The sequence below is a fragment of the Montipora capricornis genome, chromosome 2 (genome assembly GCF_036669925.1).
Source record: "Montipora capricornis isolate CH-2021 chromosome 2, ASM3666992v2, whole genome shotgun sequence".
Taxonomy (NCBI): domain Eukaryota; kingdom Metazoa; phylum Cnidaria; class Anthozoa; order Scleractinia; family Acroporidae; genus Montipora; species Montipora capricornis.
This window is the reverse complement of record NC_090884.1, coordinates 48008731-48035350: the sequence shown is the minus strand read 5'-3', so window position 1 is coordinate 48035350 and position 26620 is coordinate 48008731. Positions and strand designations below refer to the sequence as shown.

The window sequence follows — 26620 nt, the reverse complement described above, 5'->3', positions numbered from 1 at the left end:
CTGGATATAGCTTCTGGAGTCCCTCAAGGGGCAATTCTGGGGCCCCTGCTCTTTATATTGTACATAAACGACATGCCCTCCTGCATCTGCCTCTCTCAAGTTCTGCTTTATGCAGAAATAATCGTTTAATAATCGAAATAATCGTTTAATACACTTTTCTCCATGCAGATCTCATGCGATCCCGTTAATCACTATAATATCCTCCCGCTGAACTTTCAATACTGCAAGTCAGTTTGCACTATTATGCATGACGTTTCTAACAACTCGGCAAACATTTCTAACCTATTTCTTTATCCTACACAAATGCATAGCTATAATACTAGGTTTTCAGAGACAGGTAGTTTTAACATTAAATATTCCAGGACAAATCAGTTAAAACATTCATTTTCTATATTTGGTGCAAGAATTTGGAACAGGATTCCTCAAACTATCCGAATACTCCCTAAACATAAATTTAAAGTTTCTTTACATCAGCTCCTTTTACGTATATTGGAACTGGAGGATACTTATGTTGACACACCTACTTTAGTTAATAAATTAAGCAAGATGAATGTAAAATAGGCTTGTAACTCTGTAACTTTTTGCAACGTATTGTAATAAGTCTAGTTTATCTTTGTATCGTTTATATAGACCTATCTTCCTTTTTTCTTTCTTTTCCTTTATTTTCTTTTCTTAATCTCCTGCTATTGAATTACTTTATGTTCAAGTGTCCTCTGCCCGCCTCGACTAGCTGAGCTATATGCGAGCAGAGGAAGATGCAATGTATATTTTTGTGAGAGAATAAACTGAAAAAAAAAAAAAAAAGACGATACAGTGTTGTTTTTTACCGCTAAAACTGCTATTGAGTTAAAAGCAAGCCTTAACAATGATATCAACCGTATTTCTTCGTGGATGAAAGAAAATAAGCTTTTTCTAAATATGAGCAAGACTGAATATGTAATTTATGGCTCACACCAACGACTTAAGCGGGAGGATAGTTTAAGCTTATCTTGCAATGGATCTTCTTTGACAAAATCTGAGTCTTTCAAATATCTTGGTGTTGGGATTGATCAGCACTTGAGTTTTAACAACCATATTGAGCACGTGGTCAATAAGGTCTCGAGGAAATTGGGTGTTTTTAGGCGTTTGAGAATTTCTATTCCCATGGCTACTGCTAAACACCTTTACAAGACCATGAGTGTACCTATTTTTGATTACTGTGATGTGGCCTGGCACGGCTGTGGTAAAGTTAACTCTGATGTACTCGAGAGCTTACAGCATAGAGCTGCGAAGTTAATTTTTCCAAATTCTGGTCTCGATACTAAAGAGATGAATGCTACTTTGGGTCTAGTACCCTTGATTAATAGACGAAAACTTCATATTGTCTTGTTAGCTAGAAAATGCCTTGATGGTTCAGTACCGCCTTATCTGAATAATTATTTTAATTAAAATACTTCTGAATACACATTTACGACCAAACGCTGTAATGACATTCATTTTCCAAAAGTCAACTTTGAGGTCACCAAGAGATCTTTTTATTTTACAGGGGCGATGGAATTTAACGGTCTTCCTCGCCATATTAAATCAAAGGAAGCCTTTATTTAGTTCGCATAGAAAGCACACGGTCTTTTGTGTTGCCTTAACTTGATCTTTAGCAAACCGCGACGAGTGTTTGAGGAGTCCAGCAACGCAATGAAGCGTCCAAAAACAACCATTGTTTGAATTCCAGGGCAGCCAATGCAATAGACCGCAATCAGCATGCAAATGACCATGCAAATGATCAACTAAACTCTCGCCTCGGAAAACCAGTGAAACCCAGGCTAAATAATCTTGAAATTCCCTTACGTTCGTCCATTTCTCATAATCAAAACCACTCCAGCGATAAGATACCCCATTTAGACGTCTTCTAGACTGTTCTATCGCGGAGAACAGCTGTCCGTAAAGGAGGAAAAACGACATAAACGTGGACCACAATACATCGTGGCCAGTCGCATCACGCATGATTAGCTTGTATGATTAACTTGCAAAATCTCATTTGGGATACATTATTGGATGCTACTGGAGAAAATAATACTCTTTATGTTTCAATTGAAAAAGAATATGATCGTGTGAGATTATCAGCTGGTATTACTCCTAAAGTATTTGTACTTTTACCGTCAACAATTGAATCAGTTATGCCATCTGAATTGATATATAAAGCATCAATAGAATTTGTAATATTAGGTAATTTTCATCCATGCTCTGTTTTTGTTATAATTTTTTATCAAATCCTATTAAATCTCCAAATTCTGTTTCTCTAAGATCTAATTGATAATTATTGCTGATTTCAATGACAACTTTATATGACGATAACACAAATATATTAAAATTTATGATAAAGTTATCAGGTCTGCCTTTTCCTATTTTCTCTCTGTTAATAGATGAAATACGAATTGCTCTTTCTTGCATTGTATATTATTATATTACATATTCTTTAATTAAATCATTGAGCTGATTGTTGTTTATAACACCAAGTTTGGTTAATGTCTGAACAATTTGAGAAAATTCATTTTTGACTCCATTATTTGCAGCTAAAATTGATCCACCTAATAATTGCAATCTATCCATAAGATCTTTAACATTGTTGTAATAAACAACTCCACTTCCCATTTTTTTTGTACTTTTTACTTGTTCTATGAATAGGGATTTCACAGATTCTATTCAAATCATCAAACCCCATTTTTGATAAAGGACTGTATTTCTTTTTCCTATTGAATCTCTTTGTAAGCAAATCAAGAGTATCAAAATCGACTTGTTTATCATATACCTTTTTCTTATCTTGGTAAAATGTTAATTTAAGTTGCCCATACGGTTTAGGAACATCAATTATTAAATTTCCATAGGTAACAGTTTCTGGGTTAATTTTATAAGCATCTCGTTTCTTCTGTGTGTAAGTCCGTACCACTATAGCTACCTGACTGTAAAGTTTTTTTTAACCTCTTCAATAATACCAATTCTATTTCTGTATTTTTGCATTAATTTGATATCTTAAGTCAACGCATCAATTTTCTCTTTGTTTTTTGTTTTTGCTTTTTTAGAAGTTGATAAATTACCTTTTTTTGACAAAGTTTTCTCAACAATTCACCAATATTTTCATCATATTCATTAATGTCAATATCTCCTTTAATGGAAGCATCTAATACTTTTGATGGTGGTTATAATTCCTATTGAATTAATATTTGCATTTCATTTACATCAAATCCTTCATCCAACTTTGACTTCATTTTTGGTGCCATCATGGCTGGTTTATAATCAAGAGGTAATTTTGTTTTTTTTTTGTTGATGAGTCTGGTGCTTGATTATAAAGTACTAAAATTTCTAAACCACTGGTAAGGGCTTTTTTTATTTTTTTCGAAGTTGTTCAATCATTTTATCTTGTTTGTCACCAATACTCTGCTTAACACTCTTTTGTACATCAATAACTGGTTTGGAAATTTCCTATGTTCCTTCATAAGCATCTTGTTTTGAAACTTGAGTAGTTTTAATACTATCACGAACAATTTTAGTCATTTTTCCTGATTGGGTTTTTGGAATAGTTAGTTCTTTTACATCTTTCAATATCCATTAATATAAATACATTATATAAACTTATCTTAGCTTATGTTAACTTATCTTTTTGTATAACATATACAAGGGAAATACCAAATTTTTATTTTAATAACCGTAAAAAACAATAATCTCAAACAATGATATTCATATATGCCCAAAAACACGTTTTGAATGCTGTATCATATGTTAATGAATCCTTTGTTGTATTATGATCAGCTGTATTTATATGCAAAAAAATTGGAGCAAGACAATTGCAAACAGATGATTGAAAAATTAGTAGATATTGGTAATCAGGTTGATGATAATGTCATTAATTATTCCAATCATGAAATTATTCCTTTTAAAGATTTGGAAAATGAATGTGAAAAGATTGTTGTTTTTGATGATTACGTGACAGAAAGAACCAAAAACCTATAATTAATTATTCTATACAAGGTAGACGTAAAAGCTGTAATGTAATATATTTGTCACAGTCATATCAGATATAAGATTAAGTTGTTCGGATTTTTGTGTTTATGATTTTCCATCAACAAATGAAATAAATTTAACAACCCATGAGCTTGGAGTTTAAGAGGATCAACATATTAAAGCCAGAAAAAAGCCATATTCATTTTTATACGTTGATAAGCCTATGAAATCCGTTAAAAGAAATTTTTATGCAAATATATAATTTAATAGTAAATGGGCATTTTTAATGAACGAAAACTTGATTCAAGTTCACAAACTCAGAAACAAGGGCTACCAGAGCCAAATGGGTTAGGATTTAAATTAACAGACAATAATTATGTTATGCAATAAAAAAAATTAATAAATTTTAAAAGAAGGCTCAAATAACAATGATGCTATAAAAAAAAAAAATAAAACAACATACTTTAATAGATGGATTTGTACTTGGGGTTATTTCAATTGATAAAGCCGCATTTTAAAGTGCCACTGGGTCTCTTCAGATGACGTCGCTACACTTTCAAGATTCTCAACAGCAAAATTTGAGATTAATCACAGATAACCAAAGAAATATGAATAGTCATATCTACTTTCCAGACGTTGAGCATGTTATAGGTAACCATGATTCAAATAAATCATATGTTGTTATTACACAAACAAACCAGTTGATCCCTGGAACAAAAAGGTTTTATGATCTACAGCGTATTGCACCCGTCAACAATAAGAGTGTCGTTTATGGCAAGCCGTTTGTAGCAAAATTTAATCTTAGATATATATGTTCAATCCTTTAAATAAAGGTTTAATTTAAAGTCATAAAAGGCTTTCAATGCAATCCAATCCTTAAATTTTATATGTAATGCAATACCACAAATATTGATTCAATCCAATCCTTAAATTTTGTATTTAATCCAATACCACGAATATTGATTCAATGCAATCCTTAAATTTATATGCAATCCGAAAATATATGTTCAATTTTCCTGGGACGAGGGCGGCCATATAGAACCAGAGTAAACTGTCCAAGGTATAGAACAAAAGATGGCAGCAGAGTGAGAAGAAAAATTTGACATAGAAGTTGAGTTTCCCAAATTTCTAGGAGAATTTGTGGATAGAACCGAGACGATATACTATTTGAGAACTTTGATACAGAAGCTGCAGAAACGCAGGCCGAAGTTCTTGATCAAACAATTAGCCTGCTTAGGTCGATGAAAGAGTGTAAGTTGCAACCCTAGACACGAGGGACAAGGAAAATCTCGATTCCATCGCTGGGGCCTTAGTAGATGTGTTTAATATGCAATCCGAGGTATGGACATGAAAGGATTATTGGACGGGAGCTGTAATTGTCAAGTGTGCCAGTCCTGACGATAACTTCTGATTTTAGTCCCTTTTTAAATTATTTATATGTTTAACTAAATTAGTAATGTTAGTAGCATTGTAAATAATTAACTCTTTTTACAGTTAATCGTTAACTGTATTTAAATTTGTAAATCTTTACATGTATCTATCAATTTTATCTTTTTAATCTTAATTTTATTGATCAATTTTAATTAAGTGTCCCCAATTAGCTCTTAGCTAAGAGCTAAATAGTTATAGACACTTGAATAAAGTTTATGTATGTATGTATGTATGTATGTATGCTTCGTTGTCGGACTATCACTCCGTCTACTGTGGCTGCGGATTCAGGTACGATAGATAGGGATAAAGGAAAAAATCCCGGAAGACCATCTCTCAGAATTTCTTTTGAGATGCTAGAAGAACTGCGAGGACTCGGAATTCACTTGGAGAATTCACTGGGAATTCACTCGGAGTTTCGAGATGGACAGTTAACAGATGAGTAGCAGAGTATGGTTTATAGGATATGATCGGGCTTTGAACAAATTACCTGATGAAAGACTCGACCGGATCTGATTCAAGATTACTAGATGAAACATAACAGCCGGTTACCTGAAATCTATTGGGTTACGGATTCAACGTCGAAGAGTCAGACAGAGGTTGACGAAGCTATTTCCCGAAAATAATGCCTTGAGATGGGGTGCTCTGGTTCTATATGGCCGCGCTCGTCCCAGGAAGATTGAACATATATTTTCGGATTGCATAGAAATTTAAGGGTTGCTTTGAATCAATATTCGTGGTATTGCACTACACATAAAATTTAAGAATTGGATGGAATCAATATTCGTGATATTGGATTAAATATAAATTTTAAGGATTGGATTGAATCAATATTTGTGGTATTGCATTACATATAAAATTTAAGGATTGGATTGAATCAGTATTTGCGGTATTGCACTGCATATAAAATTTAAGGATTGGATTGCATTGAAAGCCTTTTATGACTTTAAATTAAACCTTTATTTAAAGATTGAAAATATATATCTAAGATTAAATTTTGCTACAAACGGCTTGCCATAGTCGTTACCCTTCACAAACACAAAATTTAGCTGATTTGTCTAAAACAACGGTTCAAGGATCAGCGTCTCCGATTCGGATCTGTTGAATCATAGCGAGTCCGACGTATTAAATGAAAAATACGAAGACTGTCACTATTTGAATAATTCACAGACGGTGAATTACAAAACTCTATTTTCTTTTCAAGTTCAACACCTAGCAACGAGAGGCAAATACTCAATCTAGCGAGTGCTCTCAACCAAAACGCTACCGTTAGACGTTCATACGTTGATACTCATTTAGCTCAAAAATTAGACGAAAGCATACAACAAGATTTAGACATGGGAGGTAAAAAGATCTTTAATATGGCACAAGGGACTAAAAACGATGATGCTGTAAATGCGTTACAATTGCAGCAAAAAGCAGATAGCATACGTCAATCCAAATTATTTAAATAACAAGACACATGGTATTATGTTTGCTCCTTTGAGTATGAATAGAAATGAATTGATTGGAATAAAAGACAAACCGACTTTCGGTTATTATGCTGTTAATAAATTATGTTACCACAAAATTGAATGAAAAATGGATAAAGCAGTTACATCAAATCTTGATTAAAATAACAACAAAATAATTAATTTATCTGACGGTACAAATAACAAAGACGTTATTACTTTGGAGCAATTAAGCAAAAGTCATGTTAAAAACTCACATCCTGCTATCAATGTATTTCAATATATAATGGCGGATGTTAATGAGATATGTGAAGAGTATAGTATTGAAATAATTGGGATAAATGAATACCAAAATAGACCCCACACTTATGATAAAAAATTATAAATTGTCTTTTAATAAAATCGGACAATAATTTTAGATCTAGAATAGCCCACTTTGGATATATTGAAATTCAGTCCTAAACAAAAGGCATCATCTCGAGGCTCTGGGGAGTAAATATGAGGATTTGTATGAGTTTATTCTCCAGAGTCTCGAGATGGTGCCTTTCGTTTACAACTGAATTTTAATATATCGAAAGTGGGTTATAACCGTTTTTCTCTGTGGAATGTTAATTTCAAAACAATTGCACCACTTGTGCAAAATGGATTACAACCAACAGAGCTGTTTGGAATAAAATAGAGCTGTGGTTTCAGCAATGTACAATCTAGGAGCAGGGATGGCACAGTCGGTTAGTGCGCGGCCTTGGTGCAAGAGGTCCTGAGTTCGATTCCCGGATCTCGCATCCTTGTTTCGACTTCTTTCCTTTCCGTGTAGCTAAGTGGCTTTAAATACCCGTAAAACGGAGCACTGATGGAGAGGGGAGAGTAAAATGAGCGCACCGTCGACCTCAGGTTTGTCAGTTTAATTACTGTTACGAGTTATCGACGTTAAATAAGGTCTACTTTAATTTAGTTTACAACTGTTACTGAAAGAAAATCGGTAATATTTATTACACACGGTCTATTGTTAAAGTGGATACATCATATTTTAAGTACACCGATATATTTGTACTGCACCATTCATGTCGATGATGATCCACAGGGTGCAAGCAAAGCCCCTATTTACAATGTTATTTATGGTGTAGAAGGATTTGAATCCGATCTTAGTAGTGAGGTTTACGATTATCATAGTGCTTTTACAGCATCGAAAGCAGTTTAAAATGAATGTGCAACTAAATATGAATGGTAAACTATTTAAAAATTTTACACAATATTTGCGTGGAAGCTTACGTACCACCTCAATCTCGTATAAAAAAATTCAGTTTCTACTCTAATGACCTGTAAATCAGGTTAAATTTATTTTTTTAATGGGAGCTACCAACCCATATATCCACAATTTAAATTTTCAACAACGACAAAATATTTACTCGCAATGTGAACTTAATAACCTTTAAAGGATTAATTACGATAAATTTATCATCAGCATTAAAAAAAATCAAGTGTTACACTTTTATATAGAATACATGGTGCCTTAATAACAACTATTTTTAAGTTTGTTGTCTAGACTAAATTAATATGACCAAATAATATAAATTGATTCACCCAAAGAATGTTTAGAATATATTGATCGTTTTTTCAATGAAATGAAACAAATACATAGCAATATTGATGATCAAATACTGAAAAGTACTTTACCATACCAATACGTTGGATGTAAACATCTACTCGAAATTATTCCGATAAAAAAAAATCTCAAAAATAATAACCAAGGAGATTGGGTTAATCGGTCCTGGAAATTCGTGCCTGACTCGTTTTTTAGAAATAACATTGGGAAGATATAAATCGTTTCACATCCATAGTTGTTTATATGATTCTTAAGGTAGTTTCTATCGAAAGCATGGTTTAGGGAGGGGTTATTGGTATGCTCCTAACAGATGGTTAACTGCTGGATGTTTGAAAAACTCACCCTTGTTTGGTCATGTTTCTGGTTTTACATGGATTTTAAAAAATTCTCTTTATATATAATATGAAAAATATCTTTGACTGGAATCGTATAAGTCAAAATTTGACAAAGGACCAAATCAATAAATTGAAATCTTATTACAAGTGTTATCATAAAAAAATTATTGGTGTTATAAGAGAGCATTTAAACATTACAAGAGATTGAATCTTGTGTTTAACTTGAATTCAACAGGACTTGTTGTTTCAGGCAGTATAGCAGGCGCTTTAACACTGAATCAAGTCGTTTTGGGAACAATTTCCGGGACCAGTATTTTAGTTAAAACTGGCTTCCAGATTAAAAGCTACAAAAAATTGATAGAGATGGCAAAATTTGCATACACAACGTATCAAAAAATGCTTGTCAATCTTAGATCATATTTAAGAGGGATACACTTTGATCACGAAGAGCTAATCAACGAAATGAAAGTGACCGATGATATCATTATTGATTTATGTCCTCCTATAGACAAAATTGAAAAAATATTACGACAAAGCATTTATTTGCTGATAAGGTAAATTCATCATTTGAAATACTTTAATTTCTTAAAATAAAATTCAATTAATCATTCGTTCACGATTACCAATGACTTGTGGAAGAGTCTTTTCTATTTCATTAAATATTCGAAGTATTTCATGTGTATTATTATACGACATTTGTGTCCCGTTTTCAGTATGGCTTATTATCATCTTTTCAATGTGATATTTCCTTTTGTACTGGCTCTTTTTTCGGACAAATTTATATTTATTAGAGCGGAAATCAACGTATTCGTTGGCCGTCTGATAGCTATTTACTCGAGCGCAGTTTGTACAAACATTTCTGCCATTATCATTGATTAAAGTCTGATTTTGACAACATGTTTGACTTTTAGGTATGGATTCTTGTAACTATAAATCACAAAAAGTTCATCTTAGATATTCGTTTTTCAATATTTTATTCATATCATTGCACAAATATATATAGATTATATTTTAAAATATTTTATAGGCTAATATACATGAAATATCATAAAAGCAATATGATATTACAAATTTTAGGCATTGATAATTACATAAAAGTAATTAATACGATTTCAGGTTCAACGAGAATAAAAGAGACCAATTTGTATATTTGGAATCTTATTAATCGATGTCATGTCATGTAATGATACAAAAATTTAAAATTTTAAGAACGTATTTATGAAAGGAAATAATAATTTTTATGGTATAAATGAATGTTTGATAATCTTATAAAAAGATATAATCAATTCCAATTTTAATCTATTAAAACATCAATGATTTATATGATTTAACGATATATCATTTTACAGAAAAGGAAATGATTTCATAACATAAAACAATACGACAAAAAATAGTATATAACCAGAAATACTGATTTTTTGGCCAATAAGTTGAAAAAAGCAAAAGACGCAAACCATTTGGTTAAGTAGTATATATTATGAAATGATTATCTAACTTTAGCCAGTTGTGTGAAATCACCTCATGATAGTCATCGCAATGGATCATAAACAGAAGCACACTCCATCGCTTTTAAACTGCTTGAAAACGCAATATGGTTGTCTGTAATACTTTTACAATGATATGAGAATCATAACATTTAGCCATAAAAATTATAAAACCATATAGTTTCCAAAAATTGCATCATCAAATGATCACCATAAAATTGCAATCATTAGTAAAACCATAACAATATAATCATACAATGAAATCATAACAAAAGTGCGTAACCCTCGCATTGAACACTTCGGTTTTCTTCGAAAACTCTCGTTTATTCCATTGCGGCCGCATTGCGGCCGCTCGCTAAATCTTAAAGGCCTTGGATCCATATCAAAAAACAATGTGATCTCCATAAAAATATAAAATGATATAGTTTCCACAAAATTATTTTATGATACAATTTCCATAAAATTATTTTCGTAAAATTGTACCATCAGATGATTAGTAGTGATGTACTACATTCTTCAAGGCAATTGCCTCACCATATTGAAATCATCACAATCGCCATTTTTAAAAGAAAATTTTAAAGGGTTGGCACCCTTGCTTTGCAAAGCAAAACTCTGCCACCGTGTGCCAATCAATTTTGCGACTACGTCGCCTTGAGCCATCCTTTTCTCCGCTATGACTTATGGACTGGATAGTGATTTATCCGGTGGATAGCGTTATCCACGTTTTGAACAACTGAGGCGTGATGAATTTCTTAATAGAGATGGTACCTTTAAGAATGACAGTTCCCCAGCTTGTGTGAAACTTGTGAACGTGCAATACCAGCGTACAGGGTAAAAAAAATTGCCTAGTACTAAACTGAAATTGTTATAACAACGGATAAGTTATTAATATTTGTTATTCACTTGGTATATATTCCCGATATAACAAATGATAGTGGATCAGAAGGTGAGTATTAGGGACATGGAGACATTATTAAGTAAGGTAAACTTAGGAAGAGTAAAGCAAATTGGATGTAATGATCTGATGAGGGAAAAATTTTGTACAGTGGAGTAACCTTACGGCAGTAATACGTAAGAATTAGAAGTTTAAGTTAAAGCTGGATTGAGAAGATTTTGCTTTGACATAAGGAGTATTTTAAGAGACTTCACCTACTGGTAATACTAGTTATTCATGATCGCATTCGTTCTTTCAGAATCCTCCTCGGAAGAAGAGGACAACGGGAACGAGGATACCATAGAGGATCAGTGTAAGTGACTACCTATATTATGAGACGTTGATATGATCGGATGAGGAACGGTTGAATAATGAACATGAAAACAATTTTAGCAAATTGAATCATATCTGAAGAACCGAATAAAGTCGATAAAAGGGTTAGATTCTTTGCTTCCAAGATCACACAATACTTTTAACAGGATCATAAGACTCAGCCAGGCAATGTCGCAGTCCAGATCGAGTGCGTGTGTGGAGGGTTTATTTGGACTGGAGTGCCGAAGTGATTACGCACTCATTCTATCATAATTGCCTAAGTAAGATAACAATTCAAAGGTGTTTTCAACAACAAATTTTGTTTTAAATTTACTTGCAGATTTTCCTGCAGAGAATAATGGTAAGAAAATAAATTAAGCGACGGTGCAATAAAATGCGTTGTGATTGATGAAAAACTCATCATGGTTTATTTTATTCGTATAAATTCACAGAAGAAACATTTTACCGTAAGGTGGCTCTAACCGCTTTCAACACTTCGAAGAGACACTCTCTTTAGAAGGATTGGCACTACAACGATGTATCACGTAACAGCAATGTTATGACACCATATGAAACACCAATTATTGCTGATAAAGACAGGGTCATTATTGTGTCGTATAAGTTACCTTGGCAACAGGAAATCTCAGCAAAAACACCCTATCTTTTTGGCTTCAGTTGCTGATTTCTCAAAAACCCACAAAAGTAGGTTAGCAAAACTACAGTAAAATCTGGCCACATCAGAAAAAACAAAAACACCAGACAATCCTCGAGGTTTGATAGATTTTATTGGAAATTAAACTTGATAAACGAAATCATGAGGATGCAATTGAGAAGATGCACAAGTGATAATACCGTTAACCATTGAAACGGCGTAATGAAATTCCATTAGCAACAAAACTAGTTTTTTTGTTTACTTTGACTAATCAAATCGGATTCCTTCGGGTTTTACCATACAATTTTATAACGGTATGGCTTTCTCAATTTTAAGCCTAAGAGTGCGTTTAAGAAGGGTATTACCTTGGTAGCCGCGATTGGGTTGCTGTGAATTTTGTAAAAGGTGAATTATTAAAAAGACGCCCAATCGAATACATTAACACTGTTAACATGTTCGATCATTCGTATGTTCGACGCAAAGGCAAATACTTAAACTAAACAGTAGGCTGTAAAAGAAGTTCTTACTGTAAGCATCAGTTTCAGTACAGAGGGCCAAGGGCGGATCCGGGATTTTTCGGAGGAGGGGATACACCACTAAGGAATGGAGTAGCTGACTGGTGACCTCTGCAGAATACCAGTTGTATTAGAAAGCCGCAGGTCACCTTCCTCTAAATCCGCCCTTAAAGGCTGTAAAGAGTTAGCCGCACAGCCGTGATTGAAACAAAGAGCTAAAACAACTAGCACGATTGTATAGGTAACTTTTCCTAGCTTCTTCGGTTCAAGGGGCCCATCAGCCTGTTTGCAGGTTTAAACGGATACGGTATAGCTTGAGTGTTGCTTTGTATGAGGATAGAGTTCTAACAAATGTATGTAATTGTTCCACTATTACCGTTTCACTAATTCATAATTGTTTACATTTTTAACATGGAAAAAGGCTCAAGCGATCTTCGCTTTAGCCGTAACACTTATTGTTGATCATTTCAGAGATTTAGAGTTAAGTTTACGGCAAACGGAAAAGCGCGAACGGCAGAAACGGCCATGTGTCCATGTTTACCCTACTTTTTTTATTTGCCGCTCGCTGTTTCCAGTTTCTCAGGGAAGTTGCACTATTCTTATCTTTGAACAAAGTTTTGTAAGAAAACATCAACGCGTATCTCACGTTTCCCGTCTGTCGTAAACACGGTTTTAAATATCTTTAATTTGTAAATACGGTTATTTCCTCGCATCATTCGAGTAAGCGCCGGATCCCCATGGCCAAAATAGCAAATAAGCCTAACCCTCTCCACTTGTGTTACATTGTAGGACATTACAACTGAGGAAAGCCTGTTTCCATTTTCACTTTTGTAACCTTGTCAACTCCAGCTATACCTGCATTGTAATACGAGAACAGTTCCTAGACGACAGTTTAAGTGACTTCCGCATATTTCTATCACCATGTGCTTGCGCTTGCACTTACTTTGTTGTGTTTTTTCCTCCTTTCGTTACATAAATTTAGTCAGAATAAGGACTGTCTAGTTGTTGAAAGAAAAAAACTTTAAGTTAGCCCCCTGGCCCCTATTCGAGGATATGCAGTATGTACGTAACGCGTAAGGAACCCGTCTGTTACGGGAAAAACCACTAGCTTTAGATTTATTTGTGTTCATAACTTGCAATTGAATATAGTTTAAAAAATATGTCTAATTGGAGATATACGTTACTTATGAAAAGGAAAAATGTTACAAGCAGTTTGATGGAAAAAAGGAAACCTTACAATAAACATTTGTTCAAACGTGGTTTCTTGAATGTAGGCGTCAAATGTATACCATCAACAGCCCATCAAGAGACCTTCGTAAGGAACTGAAAGCTATCAAACCACACCACCCTTCGCACAGGTCTTGCATCGTCAAATTAACGACCTTGATTCCTTAAATGATTGGGCAGGAAAGCCCTAACATACAAGGTACGTACACCTTGCCCTTGATTTCTTCCCTATCCAGCACGGTTTTGTTTTGTTTTGTTTTATTTGTTTTACGAGACATCTGGTTTGTCTCTTCTACTGAGCAAACCTGCCCAGAGGGAAGGAGCACGAACAGGACTCGAGGTCCTATGCGAGGTGCTCCACCCTACTCTATCCAGACCAGAAAGACCAGACCACAACACCGGGAACTACATGCCCTACTCTTTGCGACAAGTGTGCGGGTTCTTTTACGTCCCACAGGATTATGAACATTGAAGGGTTGTGAGACGGGACCTCCGGCTTATCGTCCTTATCCGAGAAGACTAGAGAGTCTAACCATTTGCAGATGTAATTACAAAGGCAGCACTTTCTCCTCAGTTATTTAAAGACCCTGAGTGTTGGTCCGGCCGGAGTTGAACTCACAACCTCCCGCGTGACAGCCCGGTGCTCAACCAACTGAGCCACCGGTGTGCGGTTTTCCACATATACCAAATTCCCTGTTGGAAGGAACGAAGAATTTAGAGTCAGTGCGACTCCATCCTGTATTTTGCAAAGTCTACTGACTCATTTTTTGCAATTGGGTGCTGATCTGAATGCAAAGGTGATCGAAAGGTGGATTATACAAGGCCCGATCCTTGTAAAACATGCCTATTTGAGCTAAATAGCACAACATGGTGGGTTCCTTTTTTAAGCAACGTAGTTAAGGAAAAAAAGATAATGTAACTGAGGGCAAGTCTTGGTTTCACTGCTGTATGAAATCGGTCGGTCTTTGTAATGTAGGTGTGAAGCAAACCCTGAGAGGTTGGATTTTTTGGTCCTCGTAAACCAGTGTGTATATTCTGCCAATGGTTTAATTCGGCGTTGTCCCCGAAATAAAGGTAGATTTTAAAAGGTCATTGCCAATTGTGCCATCACACATGAGACTGCTCTGATAGCATGCTTATTTCGGTTGGTCCCTGTAACGTTGGTTCCCACCTTGGTCCGCGTAAACCACAGAAGGTAAGTATGTGTGTGTGTGTGTGTGTGTGTGTGTGTGTGTGTGTGTAAGTAAATAAAAAATGAGTGAGTGAGTGAGTGAGTGAGAGTAATAGTAATAATAGTAATAGTAATCTTAAAAGAAACGATTTTGAAATACATGAAACAAGAAATATAAGTGATAGAAACCGACGTTTCGGTGCATCTTGCGCCATTATCAAGGTTACATAAAGATAAAATGCGGCTTGTGAAAAGGCTAAGTTGAAACGAATTTGCATAAAAGACTAAAAGAGTGCCAAGCTAATTACATAAATACTTTAGCACGAAGAGAATTGAATACACAGCATTTCATTAACAAGGCAGTCAAATTTGTTCGTGCATTTCTTGATTATATTGAAGCATGCTAAGAAATTGTTCGGAACAGCAGTGTTATGTTCTTTGCAATAATGCCTGTAAATAGATGACGCCTTTTGACGGTGTCCCACAACGCGCGTGTGAAGGTGGCCCTTTGTATACCCGACATAACCTGCATCGCACAGGTCACACTTGAATAAATAAACAACGCATTGCTGGGTTACGATGTTAGGCTTGGGCTCAGGCAAGCTTAGATCTTGTTTAAGCTTGCGGCTAGTAAACACGGGTTGAATGGTCCTTTGCACCTTGCTGCTAAGATCTCTAAGTTGTCGTTTGACAGACACTGCAGAATTCTGATCTTTATAGGGGATAACTATCCGGATGGCGTCATCGGTACGCTGTTTAGGCTGGTCCACTGCGACTCTCGAGGTGATAAACCTGTTAATGACGGAATCAATAAGGTGATTCGGATACCTCAGCTTACGGAAAACTTCTCTCAGACGTTCACACTGTTCCGAAAAATGCGCCCAAGGTGATGATAGCCGGTGCGCACGATCAAGCATAGTGAAGAGCAAGCCATGCTTGTAGCGGCTGTCCACATGGCTATGATAGTGCAGGAGTAGCCCTGTCTTTGTCGGCTTAAGGTAATTAATTCCCTTGAAATTGTTCTACAATCCAACTTTTTTGGAAACTTGGCATAATTAACATTCATGATATGAACATTAAAAAAAATGCAATAAAAAAATGGGGTCACCGTGCTTGTTTACGCGCCAGCAGTCTCTTAAAATGAGGTATTTTTACTGTTTTCGCGTTAAAAATTCGAATCACCTTTATACAGAATTAAGTCTTGGTTACTTCAAAGACACAAAATTTCATTTTGAAAATAAAGCTTCTTTTATTTACATAAGCAGTATTGCTTCATTTACGCCGTCTTTGATTCCCTGGTTGTGGGAATAGTGCACTTTTTGAGACAGTTCCGTGGTTAGCTTGAAGTCCTCGCCTTGGGTAAAATACACCCAGTACGAAACTGTTTTCCAAAAAAAATTCATGTTCTACTATCAAACTTTTTTTGTTCTTCAAATATGTTCTTTCAGTAGACTGTTCTTAGCAAATATGTGAGTGCAGCTCACGTCTTAAAGTAGTATACCCCCGCCAATACATCAAGAAATGCTGTTCATTTTCTGTGCAATTTCTCTGCATACTAAACATGTTCGCTCTTCTACTGGGATTAATGCTCCTCTATTTCATAATTGCCAGTTTGTATTCGTAAATAAATGCATGACATCCTAATCTGAGCCTTGTCAGGCGAATTCTGTGTGCTGGCTTTGTAATTAATGTCAGGTAGTTTTCAAATTGATAATTATTTTTAACTTCCATTTGTGTAAATTAATCTCTTGAACTTGCTGATGACCTATTCTGGAAGAGTGAGTGAGTGAGTGAGTGAGTGAGTGAATCGCTTATGAATCCACGACCTCGAAATGAAAACAATATCTGATCCAAGGCTCTCTTTTTGCTACGGCTTAACCGTCTGTTAGCAGTTACGGGAGATTTCGGCCCTCAACTCCGAATTGAAAGAATCCCATTTGGCCAGACAGTCCGGCCATGATGGAGAAGAAAACCGATTCTTTTGGGAACTAAACTCCATCGTTGTGGAAATGATTTCTTTTCTTAGAGCTCAGTAAGCCAATATGACTGCGCAAACACTCACAAAGACGTTTTGAAATTCCACTGTATTTCTTGAGTCCATTTTGAAACTATTTTCTGCGTTGAGTACAGGCAGCCCACCTTTTAAATACTCAGTTACAAGTTAACTGCAGGGACAGGACAACAAGCAGGGAAGGCGCAGTGGTGAGAGCAGACGCTTCCCACCAATGTGATCCGGGTTCGATTCCCAGAGTAGGCAGGCGTTGTATGTGGGTTGAGTTTGTTAGTTCTATACTCTGCTTTGAGAGGCTCTTCTCTGAGTATTTCCGTTTCTCCTCTCCTCAAAAACCAATATGATTTGCTGTGTTGATTTGTTTTCATTTCATTTCTGTACAGCGGTGTCCCCAATTAGTGCCTCAGGGCTAAATACTCTTGACACTTAAATAAAGGTAATTAGTATTAATATTTATTGAATTGATAATTAATTTATATAGCGCATTTTCTATTATAACATTCAAATGCGCTGTACAACCAAGGGATCTATGGGTGAGATCGGACATCAGCGTATATAGGCGCCGCTGGCAGCCGCTATCAGTCCATTAGAGATCTCACCCAGCACATGAATGAATGAAATGAGGCCTGACCACAACACCGGGAGCTCCATGCCCTACTCTGTACGAATAGTGTGTGGGTTGTTTCACCTCCCACTGGGTTGAGAACATTGAAGGGTTGTAAGACGGGGCCTACGGTTTATAGTCCTTATCCGAGAAGACTTGAAAGTCTTAACCATTTGCGGATGTAATTACAAAGGCAGTACTTTCTCCTCAGTTATTTTAAGACCCTGAGTGTTGGTCCGGCCGGAGTCGAATTCACGACCTCCCGCATGGCAGCCCGATGCTTAACCAATTGAGCCACCGGTGATGCATATCAGCGGGAACTCAGGCTTTCCTGGTGTCCTGGATCGTCAAAGAAAAAGAAATACAGTAGAGATGTCGGCTAGATTATTATTTCTTATTTAGGTTAGAGTGATGGCAACGATTCTCGTTATGTTCACTCATAAAGCTTCTCTCGTAAAGTGAACCCTCGTTAAGTAGTTCGCAAGGCCAACCCGTTCCGAAAACGCTCGACATCTTTTAGTATGGGTCTACTGCGAACGGTGAGTGCATTTGTATGGGGTTTGAGCACATTAGACACCAAATTCGTGCTTACTTTCATTCAATTCCAAGTATCCACGTCTATGCAATTTGGCTTAAACCTCGCGCATGCACTATAAGGGATTAACACGACCCTATAAGCTTATAGCTTTAAACATTATTGTGTTTAAATAAAGGTATATCTATCTATCTAACCAGCCATCATTCTCGTCACCAGAGCCTTGGATCGACCCAAGGCTCTGGGAAACTCTATCTAGGAGAGAATGCGCCGTGGGGTTCTTGTAGCCAAAAATTGGCTATTTGAACCTTACGGCGCCTGCTCACTCCTCGTGCTAACATGAATGCACCAATTAGAGACGCTTTTGATTGTTCTTCATGAAAACCAATGAAAAGACAGTTTGTTTCAGGGTTCCCCAGAGCTCTTCTCTCCCTCAGTCAAGAGAAGAGCTCTGGGGTCGAGATTGACCAGCCATGTTAACTTCGCGCATGCGCTTTACAAGCTTGAATACGATTTGCTATTGAACCCTAAAAAAAAGGAACTCGATTGGCCAAGCCAGCCTTCTTCAGGTACACTATAAATATATGTAGTAGATGGCTGCTGACTTTGACTGCTTTCCCGCCTTCTTTTTCCTACGAGCACGAGATGTAGCAATAAGCTAAGAACAGCCAATTTTTTTCGTAATTTCTGATTTTCCAATATAAACCTTGTAAAATATCCGCGAATTAACGAGTAACTGAGCTTTCAAATAGTGAAAAATTTTGTAGGAGATGCGTGACACTTTAAAATGAATAAACAATTAGAGTGATATAAAATAAATATCAAAAAATGTCAGTAATTGTTTAAAAAATCACAGACTTTTCGGGTGTAGAACCCTTCTTCAGTGTGAAGAAAACCGTTGAAATGCGGCCTGATGGACTTAACATCAATTTCAACTTTATTTTTAAATGACTTGATGCATGCACACGCGCGCGCGCGCGCCGCCATTCAGCTGCGCGCATCCTTCTGATCGCGTATTTCAACGGTTTTCTTCACACTGAAGAAGACTTGGAAGGAAGCAGACTAACAACAATTTTTATAAAAGTGACGACACATTTAAAATTAAATTTGCAAGACACGTTTCGATCGTGCAACGACCATCTTAGTTGAAAGTAGAATTAATTTGAAGTTACATTTGAATTTATAATGTGCTAAACAAAGATAAATAACAACGTGAAATAAATTGGGAATCTAACAAAATAGCCAAAGGTAACAAAAAAGAGTGTACAATGGAACTTGTTGATTAGAACGAGAGAGTTAAAGTAACATGATTAGCATATTATAAATTCATAAAATTAACATAATTAGCATATTATAAATTCAAATGTAACTTCAAATTAATTCTACTTTCAACTGAAGATGGTCGTTGCACGACCGAAACATGTCTTGCAAATTTAATTTCAAATGTGTCGTCACTTTCATAAAAATTGAAGAAGACTTCTACACCCGAAACGTCTGTGATTTTTCAAATAGTGAGTTTGCTTCGCATATGTTTTGACTTGAAAACACCAAGAAATGGGCGTTTAAACTAAGAACCCTATTGCCAAAAATAACAAGACATTGACAATTTTGCTCTTAGAATAAAAATATGGCCATACCTGAAATCAACCACATTCGCACCTCTGATAACATCTCCAAACAAATCTTTCATTCGATCTTCTAACCAATATGCAAGTCTCTTGGATTCTTCGGATAATAGATTTTTGAGGCTCGCATTAAACTTATAGTCATTTAGTCTCAAAACAGCTTTGAGGTAAGTTGATTTATCATCTGAGAAAAACAAAAGATGCGAGATGCCGATCAGGGTTTTGTCATCATCATTATCGCTTTATGATAAGACAGAACGGATACCTCCTGAGAACAATCATCGATGTAGTTTCCAATTCTGCAAACAGAAAACGAGGAGTACAGAGAGGGGACCACCCAATCCAGGCCTTTAAATATGTAAATTTCAGTGAAGACACTCTTAGCTGAAATAGAAACGCTCTTACCCTCCCTCTCTGTTTCTATTCCCTCTAGATTATGCGTTACGCATAATGGTAATAGCTAAGTGGTTTACAATCGACTACAACCTCGTTCCAAAATAAGAGCCCTCCTTACTCTTGTCCAGCGGAACAAGAACGAGGGTATTGGGACGAGATCAACTCCTATTCGTACTCAGACTTCCAACCAAAGGTCCCCATATAAACATCGGCCGAACGACACCTTGTCTCATGTCAGAAAAAAATGAATGTGATGATCCGTTAATTCAGCAACTTGCCAATCACCTCATGCTAAAATTAGACAAACAAATATCCCTGATCGAGCGTCCGGTCTGGGGTCCGGATTCCTGTAATTTCTTAACTAAGTTGTTTATTAAATTTCTTAATCAGTTTATTATTTTCTTACTTTGATAATTTTCCAATAATTGGTTTTAGAGGACGACTGCAACAGTAACTTGCTGATTTATGAGATGTTCGCAATAATAATAATAATAATAATAATAATAATAACTTTATTATACACAGAATTCAAAAAGTTGCCACTTATTTACATTGAAGCTGTGTACTAAATACTTATAAAAACAAATAAATAAATAAATAAATAAATAAATTCAATAATTCGATAAGCATAAAGCTAAAATAGATACAACTAAAATCAAGCACAATCACCAAACGGTTGTAACGAAGAGGGAAAACATAGAATTTCTCAAACTCTGGTTTATTTGTTCTTTTTGTCAGCCAAGCCAAAGATGGTGGAAACGAGCCTCCTCGCGTCCTTACTTAAGAAACGACCAACTTGTGAAAAGTCTTACTTAACAAAATATTTTTTTCAGTGTAAACACGATTTATTGGAGCCCGTGTTCAGCGAGAAAATAGCTAAAAAGACTACATGTATTTACTTCTTACTCAGCACATCAAGATGGGACTTTAATATGCAGCTGTACGTCACAAGAAAGTTTTGAATGCAAATGGTCTTTTTGCAAAGTTTTACTTTTTGCCTAATCTCATTTATGATTCGGGGGTATTCTTTTGCATCTGAATGTCAATGCCGTTATTACAACACAGTCCCTTTCCAAAGTGGTCTCTGAAACGAAGTTTCTGAACTTTGAAAAGCGACATAAAATAAAGTGTTCTTCCTTCCTTCTTCTTACTCTTCATTTTTCCATCGCACAGAAACTACGATACACAATGAAAAAGGCTGGCAAAAATACCTTTCATCTCAATTCTCGTCCTTAAAAAGTCGATTCCCATCCTGTTTGACGCCTGACATTCCACTTCTGACGTCATCTTTAACTTGAACGTCACAGTAGTGCCGTAGGGAGCCATGATTGAGTGACCGCTATCTATTTTGTTGGCCTTCAATGCGTTAACAAGCAGAGTGACTTGAGGACGAGGGATGCCAGACACTTTGCATTCTAACGTCACCTCGGCGTCGTAGTGTGGTGATGTGTTCTCAAGCCTTCGAAAAGAAGTAATGTATGGCTTTTCTTCTACAAAAGCAAAATGATTAGAGTGTTCAGTTTTAATGACAGAAAAGATAGCTCCAAAAGTAAACAGAATCACCGAGTACATTGCTTTTAAGTAATGATCCGTGTAAGGTGGATAGCAATTTCCTTTGTTATTCGGCAACGAGGCTTTCCCCACATAGGAATGTTATCATTTTTACACAGAGAATGCATAAGCCTACAGGAAAGCCGTTAACGCAATAAAATTCATTTACAGCCCACTTTGAAATGGTGTTTTTTTGTGTTAAAAGATTTTGACCAATCACAAGAGTTGAAAACAAAAGCCAAGAAACGTTTACAATTTTACATGTTCCCCACTTACGATTTCTGTGGAATTCATTTAAACTGAGACCAGATGAAAGATGGAAGATGGTTGGAAAGTAAGGATGAATATAATAATGCTTTTATGAAGTTTTGTTAACTTTTGCTGTTTAAGCCAATCAGAAGTAAGTACAGACAATACTTACTGTACAGACAACATGTTCGTTGCCGTTGTTGCTATCGTTCTTATCTGGACCGTTTCTTAAATAAAATCGTGTGGATCTGCACGATTTGCATGACCTCTCGACAGTGGTCAGGGGCACCCAACAAGAATTTAGTTCACTTAAACATAGCATTGTTAAACGTATTTTAATATTTAAACGGTAGATATAAGCATATTTTTATCCCTTAAAAGTTATCATGTGTTCGGATTCCCTAGATGAAAGTCTAGTGATACGAAAATTATAGGGATCAAAGCTTACCTTTTGGAAAACGCAGGCAGAAAAAAGGTTCCCGAAAATTCTAGGTGACGTTTTTAGGGTAAAAATCTGTTTAAGATGAGCAATTTTACCATGTTTTAGATGTTCGAAAATCCTAGGACAGGCAGGCAAGCAAGAAATTTTACAATAAATGTTCCGAACATTCTAGATCTCAAATCGTCTTCCGAACAGATATTTTCCGAAAATTAACGTTGGGTGCCCCTGAGTGGTTGAGGAAACAACAAACAAAGAACGAAACTGAAGAATGAAATGCATCGGTTTGTATACAGAGATTTACGCCATTGCATTTTGGGTGCATCAAATTCATCATTCGTTTCAAAGGGAATCTATAATGAAGCATTTGTGATGACAGGACGGCAGCCGAAAGTGGTGGGCTTTTCCATGTCACTTGCCTGCGCAGAGTGCGGGAGGAAGTGAACCACTCGCGAGTGTCCGCAATGGATGTGTTTTTAGACGACTCTCATGACAATCTCTCACGGCTTTGCAGCTTGCATGCCTAGCACTCCCACGCGTAACTTGTTGGCCACGAACGCTATGAGGATACCGCATTTATCAGCTGCCAAGTGTCTTAGAAATAATTTGTCTGAAAATAATTTTGTCCTACACTGATGTTAAAGGGTTTATAAATACCCAATATTGTTTTACCCGAAAAATTTTCATGTTGTACTGATCAAAATTCCACAAATATTGTTTCATTTGGTTTAAACCTCACTTTAAAATAATTTTTTAAAGTTGGGAAAAATTGCTCATATTTGAAACATTACCGAGACAAAGAACTTTCAAAATGGGTTTGAGTTGAGAGGGATTTTTGACGACATCCCGGGATTTCCCTTGTTTTATTTTATTTATTTAATTCAATATTTATGCAGGGGTATCCAAATTAATTAGCAGAGCTAGTTTAAATGGAGCCTTGACAAAACACAAAAACAGAGACATTAAAACATTAAAAACTAGACAATCAATAAAGTTATAAAAGCAACATGTATCGCAGGCATTTACTGTTTAAGATGGCGCTTTCAATTTCTGACTTTAAATTCGCTAAGCGTCTCTACTTGTCTAATGTTCCTCGGAAAAGTGGTGTAGGTCCAAGTACCGTTTATTCCGAAGCTCCCTTGATATTTAGCAGTTTTTGCGAAGGGAGGGCGCAGCAAATCACGGCTTCTGGTGTTATAGCCATAGAAAAAAGTGCGCGTGCTCAAACTCTTAAAGTATGTACGACGGCGTTATTCCGTGAAGACATTTATGGACTAAAACGCATTTGAGATAATTTCTGCGTGTTTGTAGGCTGGGCCAGCCAAGTGTTGATTTTAACTCCTCAGCTCCGACAGAACGACCTTCAGTAATACATGCGGCACGTCTATTTAGCTTATCTATAGGTAAGCTTTGCTCCCAGCCCCACAACTGTCCCATACAGGCGAACAGTAATCGAACAGTGGCAAGACTATAGTATTGTAGAGTATTTGGCAAGTTGGCTTGGGGAGACCCATACGCGCTCGACGCAGAACAGCTAATCTAGACGAGAACTTGATCTTGTTACCAATATATTCTACGTGGTCCTTCCAAGATAGAGTGTTGGACCCCAAGATATTTGATATTTAACCTTGGTAACCCTTTTTAAACGCGTGTTACTGATTTCTATAACTACAACGTCATTTTACAAATACCCCCCTCCCCCTTTTCAATGTTGGATTTTCCAGAGGAAAAAAATGGTGACTTTTCTTACCTGAAGAACTCCAACATTGAATATGGGGGAGGGGGGCCACAAGAGCATAGTATATCCCAAATACTTCAGCGAATAGTTAGAAAAAACGAATTCGGTGTGAAGTGAGCTGATGCCTGCAACCTTCCCAACAACTTTTGATTACGATTGTAGGTCATCATCCTAAAAATGACTTTACTTGCCCTACTCGGTCATGCAACTTTGAAAATTAAAAAAGAGAAGTTTCAACCAAATGAAAAACGTATCGTAGTATCTTCCTCCGTTGAGTGTAATACCAAGATGTTTTTCCTGGCCCAGACAACGTTGGAGTTGAAGGCACTTTAAGGAATTGGAAAAGATATTCACCTCCAGTTGTTGCTCATGCCGCGAAAATGACTTTACTTTTACTGCTCATTACAGGTTCAGTAACTTCAACACTTACCAACACTTTGACAGTTATCTCCCATCTGAGTGGCGAAACACCCTGTCACTGCTACAAAACAAAATTATCTTTACTTTAGTGGCATGTCAAACACACTCAACCGCTAGCCGTCGTCCTTAGAAGGCGGATACTGAGCTGGTAAAAATGCGTCAGTAATTACTTCTCTATTAGTTTATAAACGCATGCTACACGCGTACGATGAAATGGTCTTGTCATCTGTGTGCTTTATACCCGAACGTCAATACAAAGACATCGTAATAAGGGTTATAGAGGGACGTCAAATCCAGCATTGAGAATATGTGATTTCCAATAAACTGAGTTGTTTTCATGAAAATGAATTTCGAACGAAGAGACGCAATAAAACACAAGTCAAACCTTTTTCACACACGTATGCGCTGTGTGCGTTTGCACAGTCGCCAGTTATCCATCGTCCGTATGTTAACGTTCTAGAAGACATGCGCGTGCAGAGGTCGTGGCCAGGAATGGGCGGCTGTCCGGTATCCCAGAAAGAGAAGTTGCCAATCTGAGATCCATCAGTCCAAACAAAGTCACTTGATCCTGCATTCTGCCGCAGACCAATCCAAATGTCGAAAGGCTGATGAGTGCCCAGATTGTAGACAAAATTGTGTACATCTTGGCTCGTAATCTTGGCAAGATCGGCTCCAAATTCGCCACTGCAACGGTCTTTAGCGTCCTGCCATCTGTGGTTTTCATTGAAGTACTTATAGCAAGAAGACAAGTACTTATTCCAGCCAGTTTCACAGGCTGAAAAGAAAAAATGGAAAACGCAATAAGTTAATCATTTACGTCAATTATTGAACTGTGGTAAATAACATGTGTCTGTTTGGATGAACTAGTTAAATTTACTGGTCTTTCGCAAAAATAAATAAAACAATAAACAAAAATTAAAAACAGATCGCAATTTAACTATGTTTTTGTGATTTTTTAGCATTTTCCTGTTAGTGTGCAAAGATAAATATCAAGTATTAGTGCAAAGTTGATTCGGCTTTCATTTCTTGGTTTGTTGGTTCTCTACTCTGGTCCGAGCGGTTTTTCTTCGGGTACTCCGGTTTTCCCTCGCCCTCGAAAACCAATGAAGGGTTTACGTTTTTGCAAACGTTGGTCGCGTAGCACTTATATTTCAACAGAATTAACTACTGGAGGGTAATGTGAAGTGCTAGTTTTCTACCCATGTATACCATGTGAGCGTTAGCCCTACTAATGGAATTGGGCCCACACACGGACAGAGAAAAAATCTGATATTTCTGTTGAAATATAAGCGCTACACGGTCAACGTTTGTAAAAATGTAACCCTTCCTTGTACTTGTACATATTCATTGCCGTGAAATTGTCATCTCCAATTCGCACGGCCCGCTCCTGTCTGACCTTGTACTCAGTCGGTAGAGCAGCGGTGATCTAAGCCGAGGGTCGTGGGTTCATTTCCCACTCTGATCAGAGTTTTTCTCTGTCCATGTGTGGGCCCAATTCCATTAGTAGGGCTAACGCTCACATGGTATACATGGATAGAAAACTACCATTTCACACTTCCCTCCGATAGTTAATTCCGTTGACATATAAGTGCTATATGGCCAACGTTTGCAAAAACGTAACCCTTCCTTGTACTTGTACATATTCATTGCCGTGAAATTGTCATCTCCAATTCCCACGACCTCAGTCGGTAGAGCAGCGGTGATCTAACCCGTAAGTCGTGGGTTCATTTCCCACTCTGGTCAGAGTTTTTCTCTGTCCATGTGTGGGCCCAATTCCATTAGCAGGGCTAACCGCTCACATGGGTAGAAAACCAGCACTTCACATTACCCTCCAATAGTTAATTCACTCGAAAACCAATGTTTGACTTGATTTGAGTCAATCATGATAGGTGTAATTTTAAATCTATATGCAGTATCCTCAATTAGAGCACCAGCACTAGAAGATTGGCACTTGAAAAGAGTCCA

The 26620-nt window shown here is 36.5% G+C and overlaps 1 protein-coding gene across 1 annotated transcript in view; it reads right to left on the bottom strand.

Moving 5' to 3' along the window:
• Nucleotides 1-26620, bottom strand: part of LOC138024807 (adhesion G protein-coupled receptor B1-like) — a 93214-nt gene that overhangs the window by 53228 nt on the left and 13366 nt on the right. Inside the window, exons 5-8 of the mRNA XM_068871986.1 lie at nucleotides 25041-25430; nucleotides 24666-24716; nucleotides 21470-21748; nucleotides 19875-20046 (exon numbers count right to left, since the gene is read on the bottom strand). Of these exons, the coding sequence (XP_068728087.1) occupies nucleotides 19875-20046; nucleotides 21470-21748; nucleotides 24666-24716; nucleotides 25041-25430 (892 nt within the window). The remainder of the gene's footprint in view (nucleotides 1-19874; nucleotides 20047-21469; nucleotides 21749-24665; nucleotides 24717-25040; nucleotides 25431-26620) is intronic.